This window comes from Rhyacophila brunnea, unplaced genomic scaffold, assembly GCF_057557595.1.
Source record: "Rhyacophila brunnea isolate RB1 unplaced genomic scaffold, BYU_Rbru_1.0 scaffold_22, whole genome shotgun sequence".
In the NCBI taxonomy this organism is placed as follows: domain Eukaryota; kingdom Metazoa; phylum Arthropoda; class Insecta; order Trichoptera; family Rhyacophilidae; genus Rhyacophila; species Rhyacophila brunnea.
This window is the reverse complement of record NW_028232882.1, coordinates 12,828,319-12,840,469: the sequence shown is the minus strand read 5'-3', so window position 1 is coordinate 12,840,469 and position 12,151 is coordinate 12,828,319. Positions and strand designations below refer to the sequence as shown.

The 12,151-nt window shown below is 32.5% G+C and overlaps 1 protein-coding gene across 1 annotated transcript; it reads right to left on the bottom strand.

Annotated features, from left to right (window-relative positions):
* Window positions 1–8,074: 8,074 nt before the first annotated feature.
* LOC147070065 (protein CFDP2-like) lies at window positions 8,075–8,488 on the bottom strand. The gene has a single exon (XM_085949903.1). It carries the CDS (start codon window positions 8,486–8,488, stop codon window positions 8,075–8,077), a length of 414 nt encoding a protein of 137 aa, XP_085806029.1.
* Between the last annotated feature and the right edge of the window lie 3,663 nt (window positions 8,489–12,151).

Here is a 12,151-nt window from a genome sequence, read left to right as displayed (position 1 = left end):
CAGTTAATTCTGTTTTGTATGAAAAGTTATTTCGACAGCATTATTGGTTGCTAGGGGTCCGGGGTCCTAGCAACTAAATTATTAATAAATACGTGCGTTACTATGGAAATCAATATGACATGTCAAAATGACATTTCAGTTTTATTTCTATCAAGTACAAATTTTTTTGATCGTTTAAGCTAGTCAAGTCAAGTTTATATGATTCAACAGACAATATAAAAACGTTGTATATAAAAAGTTATTTTTATCTTGTAATTATTATTTATTTTAAGTAGGGCATTATAATTTTAAAAACAAATTCTCATTGATTCATTATTTATTGAAGTCTTTTAAAAATCGATTATACCAATCTTTAAATTTAATCTTCAAATTTAAAAATCGAGCATACCAATCTCAAAATCGACCTTTACTACGACTATCTTACTGTGGTTTTCAAGTATTGAATGGCTGGATGAATCGAGTTGGAACTTGATTGTAGCATACAAAGGATTCAAGGTTAGTATATTAATGCTGCCGTCGTTTGATTTATAATTTAGGTGTTGCCATCACAGCAGTGTTATTAATGTTATTTAAAATATATTCCCTACTTGCTACATTACATATTTGTCCTTTATTAGCAATAATTTAAAATATAAATGTTTATTAATTTTAATGTTTTAGCTGTATAAGATTAATGAAAGTAAAATAATGTTGTGAGGAAAATGCATTGGTACATTTAAATTTGTCATACTTTTCTTAATATTCAGGAATATTTTTTTAATACTTTCTAACATTTCTTATAATAGTATATTAACAATAATAAGTAATATTCTCTGGACACCCGCTCATCTTTTCATTATCACACTACATTTATAGATAATAAGCCCAACATAATGTAGAAGTGAGATCAAGTCAACTTACGAAAAATTTAACCAAGAATTTCTAGAAAAATACATGAAATATGGCAAAGAATAGATACTTACTTTTATATTACGACAATTCTGGAATGCTGTGTTTGCTAGCTCAAGAAATTATGTATGTTAAGCATTTTAAAACCATATCGGTAATAGATAGAAGTTGTCCATTAAAAATAGATACGTCTGCAAAATGAGGTACCCATAACTTGGAGCTTTAGGTATCACCTATTTACAGATCCATAGATAACATAACTAGTTAAGGTATGATGTTTTTTATAAATGGTTCATGACGATAGGGTGGAGGAAACGCAGCCTCGAAAATTTCTAATAACAACAGCACAAACATGGATACTCCAAACCAACCTGCCCCGCACCACACTCGGTCTTAATCGAGCGTATCACGAAACTCTACGTTCGGATGTAAAGCATCAGCTGTTGTTTACGCCTGTCAATGTCTCAGGAGATACTACATAAGTAATACACGCTCTCAAGTAAACTTTGATTGAGTTTACTGAAAGACGTAATTTATTATAAAGTGCCATGGGAGAGAAAAACACCGAGACTCTGCGTTCATAGAGACATTAAGAATCTAATGAGGTTTGATTATTTAGCTTTTTTTTGTTTATATGTTTTCAGATACATATTTATTAATTAACACATTACGTTGAAATTGTAAATTATCAAAAAAAATATCTCAAATTGCAAGCTTAGTATTTTTCCTCTAGGTGTCTCTGGTAGTCAACCTACTAGGTTGATTCACTGGGTCTAAATTAATACACATTGAAAAAAACAATATTGCATGATTTTTCCTTTATTAGTTACGTTACCGCTCGACAATAACGGGCAGGCTTGTTACATAGGTAGGGTAAAACAATACCTTATAATTAATGCCCAAATTCTCCATTGGAAACTTAAACCTCTTAACCAGATCAAAATACATATAATACAAAATAATAAATTATTTTGACTTCTGTCAAACGTACATTGCCTAGAAGCTTTGGATCCCTTACCCTTACATCTAGATAAAAATAATAATCAAAATGCAAAAATCCTGACATAACAATGGACCCCGTCACAGCCTCTCATATGACCATTAGATATTTATAAATTTACCGTAAATGTTATTGTGTTAATAATAATAAATCTATCTCTGCGCAGAGGTATCGAATTTTAAGTCCCGTATATTATTCACTTTCACTGAAAAATGATTATGTGATTCAAGTCCCTGCAAACACCCCTCTACTGAAATCCTAAAAAAATGAAAAATTACTGAATCCATCTAGCAGGAGTTACCAGTATGTACTCACACATGTTGCGATTGACATGAATCTATAATTTATAATGCTTCCTTCGTGTAAAAAAATAAATTTTACTTTCAAATAAAGATGTTATGTAGTCTAAAGCCTACCAGATTCCTGACGTTGAAGTGGATAATCACCAAATACAAGTCACTGCCTTGCAGTAGGGAAGGGTGGGAGTAGACTGTTAATATCCGCCATAAATAGTCCATATTACACTTTGTTAGTCATACGTATTCGTTTTTATTGAAATAAAACTACAATTTACAGATGGTGTTAGTTAATTTTTGAAAATCAATTAAACCCTGCCTGAGCCAAACCATAGTAGTTTTTGTATATTTTTGGGGATATGACACAATTGTGCACACTTTTTCGTCCATACTTATTTATTTTCGTTGGATTAAGAATACATATTACACATATTGTTTGTTCATTTTTTTTATGCCCTGCCTGATCCAAACTTTAATATTATATTATTCTATCTATAAAATATCCAAAGTTATGTATGATTTAATTGCATAATTTTAGATATTTTATGGATAGACGAGTATTTTTTACTTTTATCTAATGGCAGATTTTTGCAGAGTTTAATTCAATTTAAAAACTAGCCATCACCATCTGTAAATTGTAGTACCTATTATTTCAATGTAAACAAATATGTATGACTGACAAAGTTCAATCTGCACTATTTGTGCCGTATCTTAACAGCCTACCTCCACCCTTCGCCACAACAAGTCAGTGAAAATTCTTGGATATAAGGAATCAAGGAAAACTATAATTATGCTGTTCTGATATTGGTTGCCAATTTATTAATCACATTCATTTAAAATTATAAAAGATGGTTACTGTTATTCACCGAATTTTAAAAGTCCTCAAATTAATGCGTATTTGTATAGAATAGATGCTTAATTGGGAAAGCGCTTTCAACGATTTTTCTAAAATGTATATTGCATTGTATGGGGGCTTTTGTATGTATCATTCGTATATCTCATGTATTATTCATTTTTATCAATAAATAATTTCATTCATTGATATAAATGGGTATTGTATATTACAAAATCTCAAAATGGAGTTATAAAAATTCATTGATTCCACAATGTATATTAAGGAAATTATTCATTCGGCAACTTTGAACATGAGACTTATTTTTATAAGACCGCAATAAAAGCAAGCCGAGTATAACCCATCAAAAACAGATTTAGTGGCTGCCGCTAAATCAAATAACAATAAAACCACTCAATATAATTGAAATGGACCATTTTTATTCTTAGCAATTTCTCAATTCGGCTTTGCCGATATTTTTTACTGCTGAAGATTTACCGGATCGGAAACTTTGCCGATTTCGATAAGTGTTCCATAACGAATGAATTAGTTACAATTTACCCATCATTTCGCTTGATGGCAACAGTTAAATGTGAGTTTTATGAACTGATTCATTGTCAATTTTATTGGGCGATAAATTACCCATTACTAATTTAATATACATTGCATTTTATTATTATATATTTTTCACCTCATCCATAAATCAATAAAATTTTGACAAATAATAAATCGATAGTGAAAATGACTTTTTGACATAATAAAAACAACTAATAATTACAAGATAAAAATAACTTTTTATATACAACGTTTTTAAATTTTCTGTTGAATATATAAACTTGACTTGACTAGCTTAAACGATCAAAAAAAATTGTACTTGATAGAAATAATACTGAAATATCATTTTGACATGTCATATTGTTTTTCATTGTAACGTACGTATATATTAATAATTTAGTTGCTAGGACCCCAGACCCCTAACAACCAATAATGGTGTCTAAATAACTTTTTATACAAAACAGAATTAACAGAAAATTAATTCAATTCTACTTAAATATGGCTAAAAGTATTAAAAAATGCATTCGCATCGTGTTCTGATATATTTTAAACGTTTCAAATGTCTAGCTAGTCGTAAAGTTAGTTAAAAATCGATTGCAAGATTTGTACCGCACAAAGAACCACCGGGCAAATAAGAATACGAGCTAAGAAAAACGTTGTAAAAAATACTACCCATCGACTGCGAAATTCCCGTTTCTGTAGTTCTTTTATCAAAAATGATACAACCATTTTAGTAATTTCCCGTATCTGAACATTGCAGGAATATAATACCTATAATAGCACATATCTTGCCTCTGAGCTGTCAAGCGTCTTGCATGACGTGTGTTGAATTCAGCTTCAAAATGTCACGTTTGTATTATTTAAAAGGTAAAACAGTAAGTAATATAACAAATTTGGATGTATATCTTTATTATTTTATTGAATGCTATCATTATATTTGGCGTTATATGAATTGTTTTACCATTTTGTACATTACGGGCTATTGGTATGCTATGTAGCCACAACATGTGTGTGGTATTAACAGTCAGATACGGGATATTAAATATTTAGTTTTTTTAGCTTCCTATCCATCGAAATATGGAATATGTAGTAAAATCTCTGTCTGGAAATTTGTACGTATGCAGCTGATTAGATCACAGTTCACCATCAGATATTCTATTGGAAATATAAATGACCGTATAGCATTAATATCAAATTCCAAAAACCACTGACGTATGCATACCGATTTCCCTCATGGGAGAGACAAAAGAAAATAGGTAGGTAAGTAAATTTGAAATAGAATCATATCGTATATACGTATATAAAATTGTGGTATATACTCGTAAGTATCAAGTTGGACCTGTCAAATATCTAAGAATAATGACAGCGTTATTATCAGATCAATTTAATATTCTTATTGGATCTAATAAATTTGGAACATAATATGCTATATTCCAATGCTATACGCCATCTCTTTATGGTAAGACAGGTCGCGGTGAACTGCGGTACGGCTAGATAATACGTACAATTTACGTGTAATCATAAAATCAGTAGATATTAAACAACTATGAAACATATATAATTTAGAAAAACAATTTCTGAGAGAGTATATTATAACCAATAGAAAAAGTCTTTTTTGAAAAAAGTAAGCCACCCCGGCCGGGAATCGAACTCTGCATCTCCACGGGTTTACGCCCCATTCCTTCGCATTTAACCAATATGCTACGGCGTGACATACTAATTGCGACAAATTTTAACTATTGGTCAATTTTAATACCTACTCATCAGCGCTCTTCGAAATCAAGCTACTTTGGCAATCGATTTTAATCAGAATGATATATTCTTAAATCTTGTGAATTATTCGTTAAATAAAAGAAATAGTTAATTATAAACAACTATGGATTATCTCTCTGAACCAAATGCCTACTGTACGGTGCTATTTTACGGTAATGATTTATGCCACCTTATGAATAAAATGAAATTAAAAAAAATATTTAATATATGTGAAAGTGCTGCGTGAGAGTGACACCCCATCCACCTATTAGGACGTGAGTGAATGAACCTGGAACCTGCTCCAGCCAGACAGCCAAACAACATCAAGGTTAGTGCCTAGATCAACTCCCGTTTAAGCCGCACTCTCCCAGCATCCACATCCACAATCATCCCAGATTACAGTCCACTAAAAACCGCCGCCACACGTTAAGTAAACAGATAAGATAGTTTTTAATACATTTTTATAAACTTAAAGCCTGCTTCCGATCACAATTATTTAGTTATCAAGAATACGATATTTTTCTTAAATATTATACAGATAAGCAATTTGAAATTCTTGATTACAATATGTATTATAAATCGATCATGTTTGTTGATATTTGACTGAGAACATTTTTTTGTTTTTTGATAATAATATAAAGTTTGAAAAAAATGACAAACGTTAAATAATGTAAAATAAAGTTTCCCAATATTTTTCTTCAATTTTTAGTCAAATAATAATACATATATCTAGTTCTGTAATATTTTTAATCGCTAAGCAAGTCTAGAAAAGATTAATTATTTAATACTTACTTTGGGACGTTGGAATATTAGCTTTTCTTCGATTTAACAACACATAAAAATACAAAACTTCAACTTTATTTGGTAAAACTTACGACAAAACTTGGACGATTGTTTCAAAGCAATTTGTCTACATTTAGATTTGCTAGACTGACTAGCGTATAAATCTCGGCGGATTGTCCTCTGATGCGGCCCAGCTGCTTCAAGTAGGTGAGCCCCCCTGTCTGATCCGGGCCTTGTAAAACGACAGATTTTTATCCAATACAATATAAATTTTATTATTTTTCTTATACGTGTCACCTCTATAAAGTGAATAGTTGGACGTCATAATGATCATTTTTGGTCATTATGTAATGAGTTTCAGTATATTATGACGTACACCCACGATGGCCGCGTGGCTTAAGCTCCGGTCTATAATGTCGAGGGTCCCAGGTTCAAATCCTCTTCTTCTTCTTCCACGGCGCTACATCTCGGGGTGGGATTTCGCCTCCTCCACAACCGCTCTCCACTCACTCCGGTCTCTCGCCACACTTCTCCAGTTACCGGGTCTTTCTATATGAAGCCATTCCACTTCTACGGAGTCAGCCCATCTCCTTCTTGGACGGCCTCTCGGTCTCTTCCGTTGGGGTAGCCACTTCGTCATGATCCTTAGTGCTCTAACTCCAGGCATTCTCTCCACATGTCCCGCCCATCGCAGTCTTTAGGACTTACAGTATCTTATGAATGTTTGCTGTTCAATCAGCTCTTCCAACTCGTGACTCATTTTTATTCTGTAGTTCCCATTTTCGATTTTAGAATTGTGATCCGTCTGTAGTTATCTTACATCGTTTTGTCTCCTTTTTCAGAATAGGCACGATTATACCCATCTTCCATTCCTCAGGTAGAATTTCTTTTTCCCAAATATTGAGAATTATCTTGTGGATATTTGCTCTCAGTGTTGGGCCACCACTCTTTATCAGCTCGGCTGTTATCCTATTGGTTCCAGGTGCTTTATTGTTTTTCAGCGTTCTTAATGCTCTCTTACTTCAGGCAGAGTAGGCTCATCAATAAATTCCTCAGCAGTGTGGTACAATACTTCTTCCATTTCCTCATGACCATTACAATAAGCCTGATTTAACAGTGTTTAGCCTTTCCATCTTTCCATCATGTCCTTCTTTTCGATTAGCATTTGTCCTTCACTATCCTTACAGGAGTTTAATCTGGGTTGATAAGATTTCGTTAGATTTCGAAGAGTCTTGTCAAATTTTCTGGGATCATTGTTTATTCTTTGACATTCCATGTCTTGGAGTATTCTCTTGAGCTTCATTTACTTTTTCTCTCGACAGAGCTTTGTTGCAGTTTTTCTCTTTTCTTTATAAGTTTCGTAATTTTGGCGCGTTTCTCTTTGTAGGCATTTCTTCCTTGCTTAATTTTTTTCAAACAATGCTTGCCTGCAATCATCATCAAACTATTCTGCATCTATTTTTGCTTTGTTTTCCCTCCGAATTTCTGTGGCACTCGTGATAATACAGTTTTTTGTATTTTCCCAGTCCACATTCACATCATCGGTTATAAAGTCATTTTTAGGTTTGTTTCTATAGATTCCTGGTATTTATCCAAAATTTCTTCATCCCAATTTTTCAGCTTTCCATTTAGTTCTTCTCTGGCCTTCTTTTTTCAGTATTAAGGTGATTTTTGTTTTAATTTTGCTCTCACCAGGAAATGATCAGAATCGCAATTGGCTCCTCTGCAGACGCGCACATCGTCCACTGTTGTCGCTCTTCTTTTCGATATAAGAATGTAATCTATTTGGTTGCATGTATTACTTCCAGGTATTTTCCAGGTTCCTTTATGGATATTTTTATGTTTAAACCATGTACTACTAATTATTAAATTATTTGCAGCCGCTAAAAAGCATAGACGTTCACCATTATTGCTTGTCGTTTCATGGAAACTGTGCTGCCCAGCTACTTCTTTAAATGCTTCCTCTTTTCAAATTTTTGCATTGAAGTCTCTCAATATAATTAGAGCATCATGTGGGGAGACTTTTTCGCAGGCTTTCTGCAGGTTTTCATAGAATCTATCCTTAATTTCCTCGGTCGCATCGTCAGTTGGAGCATAAACGTTGATGAACGTAATATTGAAAAGTGTACCTTTCAGTTTAAGTTTACATAATCTCTCACTAATTGGCTCAAATCCTAGTACTGGTCTGCGGATATCAGAGCTGATTAAGAACCCAGTTCCATAGCGACCCTGCGTACCTGCAGATCCACTGTAATACAAAGTGTAGTTTCTCTTGTTTATGAAACCTGCGCCCTCCCATCTTATTTCCTGCAATGCAGTCACGCTCATTTTATACTTATGCAGTTCAGTTGCAACCTCCTCCATCTTGCTCGGCTGCAACATAGTGCGTACGTTCCATGTGCCACATTGTATATATAATCGTTTGTCCTTAATTCTTTGCTTGGGTCGTTGATTAATGGGGAGTCCGGGGCCCAATGCAGTTGTTTTGGTGTTCGTAATCAGGGTTTTTTTACCGTGTTGGGTGATTAGCCTTACGACGAACCCTCCTCTTTTATCTGGGTTTGGGACCGGCCATAGCGTAGGTAGAGTCGTTCCCTATTACTATAGGCGGAGTCAGTATATTATGTACACCAGGTCCCAGGTTCAAATCCTGGGTCTAGCAAATACACATATTGCTTTTCAATTTGTGTATGAGTCAGAGTATGGACCCAACATGTTGAGCAAGTGGCTGACATCCATTTCTCGTAAAAACAAAATCTGTTAATACAAACCTGTAGAGGCCCATATGATACTATTAGGATCTGACATGGAATAATAATAGTATTAATAATAATAAAATATAAAATATTATGTAACTACCTGATATATATTTGTCTTAAATTATCTGTCACACGTGAAATAAAACAATTGAAAATGTGGAAGGGAGATTGTCATAGAGAGAAGACATATTAAACAAACACATAAACGGAAATTCTAAATTTGAAAAATATAGTAATATTATAATTGTTAATTTGGAAGGATTCAAGCAGAGTTTATTTACTGACATAATAAAAGAATACAATGATTAAAATGACAGAGCAAAGTTAGGACTGCGATGTTCTGATATGTTATAATCGGGTGCCAAGTGACGAGTGAGGAGTGACTGTTTCACTCATCGTCCTTCGATATATATACAACCGTATATTCAATAAACAAGAGGCATTGTTGATCTAGGTTATGATTGAGAAATCTGCTGACAACTACCCATCCCAAGTTTGATTTGTTTTAATAACAAAACATGAACACCGAAGTGTGTCATACCCATAATACTGGCATGTTATTATTGCTACATTTATATAAATCGGTCAAAATTTCTGAAACCTATTTACAATCTAAAAGTGTTTTATTTTCAAAATACTGACATAAATTGGTTATAATATTATATTATAATAAAGAAAATATATTATATTGTTTCATGAAAACGAAAAAAGGCATTGTTTCATTGAAAAAATAATCTCAGTATCTCTGACAACAGAATCTTTCTTATTTCGCGTAAAATTCCTGACTTTTCTCCCATCTGTCTTCATATATAGCAATGAAATTCCAATTTTATCTTTTGCTGTTTGGAAAAACGGTGTAATCTGTTGCTAACATCGTAATTGCGAATCAGTAAATCTGCCGAAATAGCCGTGAGAAATTTCACTAGGCAATATAATCACGCGTAAAAAATCTTTTTATCACTGTTAATCTTTTTTATACAAGTTACCAAGACATGTTAATAGAGGAATTTTATAATAATTTGAAATACTCCTTATTTATTTCACACTGTTTAAATTTGTCTCACCACTAATTACGTCTTAATTTAACTCTGTTTTTCTTGTTATATATTTATTGTTTTAACGATTAATCTTTATTAATCATAAAAATACTTTAAATATGTATGTATTTTAATATAATACAATTATGAATATTACATATTATTTTTAAGTTTTTAATCTACTTATCTTATTGTGGTTTTTTTAATCATCACTCATTATAATAGTATGACTAAACAACAATAAATTGAAATTATAATTGATTTAAGTTTTGTTCTCTTCCACAACCACTGGGAATGTCTAAGGAGCAGTTACCCGAGTCTGAAGTCACCATTCACTATGAACTCAATTAATGTGTTTTGATTGAATACTTTAAGTTGAGAGTGGCTATGGGAAAGAGGAACAAAAGCTAATAAAAAAACTCCCAAACAATCTAAGTAAAGAGGTCTTCACGTAAGCAACATGACGCCACTGCGGCGCTCGTGGTGCAGTTGGTAAGTCACTGGCCTTCCACCCGAGCATTCTGGGTTCGATTCCCATGACACAATATTTATGTGTTTTTTCTCAAAGCCTGGGTGTTTTTGATTGTCCAAAATTACTAACAACCACCTTGTACAAAAAATCAAGGACGTGAATTGGTTATTAATAATTCTAAAAAAAAACGCCATACATTTTCTAAATGCAACAAAATTGGTCTTTGTGGCGACCAAATCAGACGGTCCGATAGGCCCAACAGCTGGTTGAACCGACTTGAGCAGCTCTTTCATATTCGTACACGTTTTAGGAAATTCCCAGAAGTTTGTGGTTCGCACCCTGTATTTTTCCTCCAGGGACACGATGGGATCGACAAAGCATCAATCTACACAACAGACTCCGGTGTCCTCACACCTGATGCTAGTCAAGTCTCCAGACATCATCCAACTTTCTTTCTCAGTCTGAAGCAGCGCTTCTCTTACAATCCAGAAAGGGTTCTTCTAGCGAAAACGTTTCCTTGGTGGATACGCTATATCAATTTTTGTTGTTTTTTCCTCAATGTGACCATGATTCGCCTTATTTTTGGTGAAATAATTATCCTTGAAGCGGCATAAAGGATAGAATGCTACTAATGATACGAAAAACTGCATTAAGTTAATCACAAAACTGCTCACTTAAAAAGTTGTATTAAAATAATTAATAACAAACACTAATAATTATTGTATGGTTTTAAATACTTATGATATAAAATACTTCTTTATACAAATAACAATATTTTATTGTATAATGACTCGTATGGATATCATGTAAAAATATACTGATTAACAAGTAAACTTAATCATATTTGGGTGGGTGGAGAATTTACTTTTTCATTGGAAGTAGCTACCCGTGGTCTTGTAAAATATTTTTTTGATTAAAGCACATAAATTTTTAGAATGTAAACTGTCCAAATTATATTTGATTTGGTAGCAGTTTTTGTCTGTATTGATATACCTATGTTGAGTTTCAAATCTTTTTTCTTATTTTCATGTAGCGACAAAAGTATACAAACCATAATGCAATTTGTACGTCGACATATTATTTCGTATATTGGTCTGGACTGAAAATAAAAATTAATATGAGGGCTCTAGAAACAAACTGTTGGTAAATCAATAAAAATATCTCTTTTGCGGATATAATTTATGAGTAAAGTATTATAAAATATTATTTACAATACATTATGCAGACATTTAAAAATACTTTTTGATTAAATTATACGTATGAAAAAGATATAAGACATTTTAAATGATTCATCAACATTTTACGACAATGGAAACTGCCGTTATTGTTTCTATTGATTCATGTTTCATTTGAAAACAAATAAAATATCTAATTTAAAAAAATATTGCCAAGTGTGAGTTCGTTCAAAGTAAAATTTGTATAAATCCTGACGCGATCTATGAATCAAGAGCTCAGTACCGATTGTTAAAACCTTGAATCAAATTTATAAAAAATACTGTCACCAATATTAAGCGAATTTGAAATTGGAATTATCAAAATAGCAGATGAAAATTTAAGATTTTTTGTGATCAATGATTACATTGATACCTTCATTGGTAAAACAAGTGGTTGTGGATTTATTTTTTTAATTTACCAGTTACCTATTTTTTGAGGTGACAAGATAAATTATTATGCACGATGCACAAAGATTTTAAGTTTGATAAGTTCTGGAAACACTAAGTTACGAAGTCTTTTATATCCCAACGCCCTTAATTAGGACAAAGCAATAAATGTCTTA

Bases quoted from the DNA above. Each gene is read 5' to 3' on its own strand.
- LOC147070065 (XM_085949903.1), bottom strand. From the start codon at position 8,488: ATGTTGCAGCCGAGCAAGATGGAGGAGGTTGCAACTGAACTGCATAAG.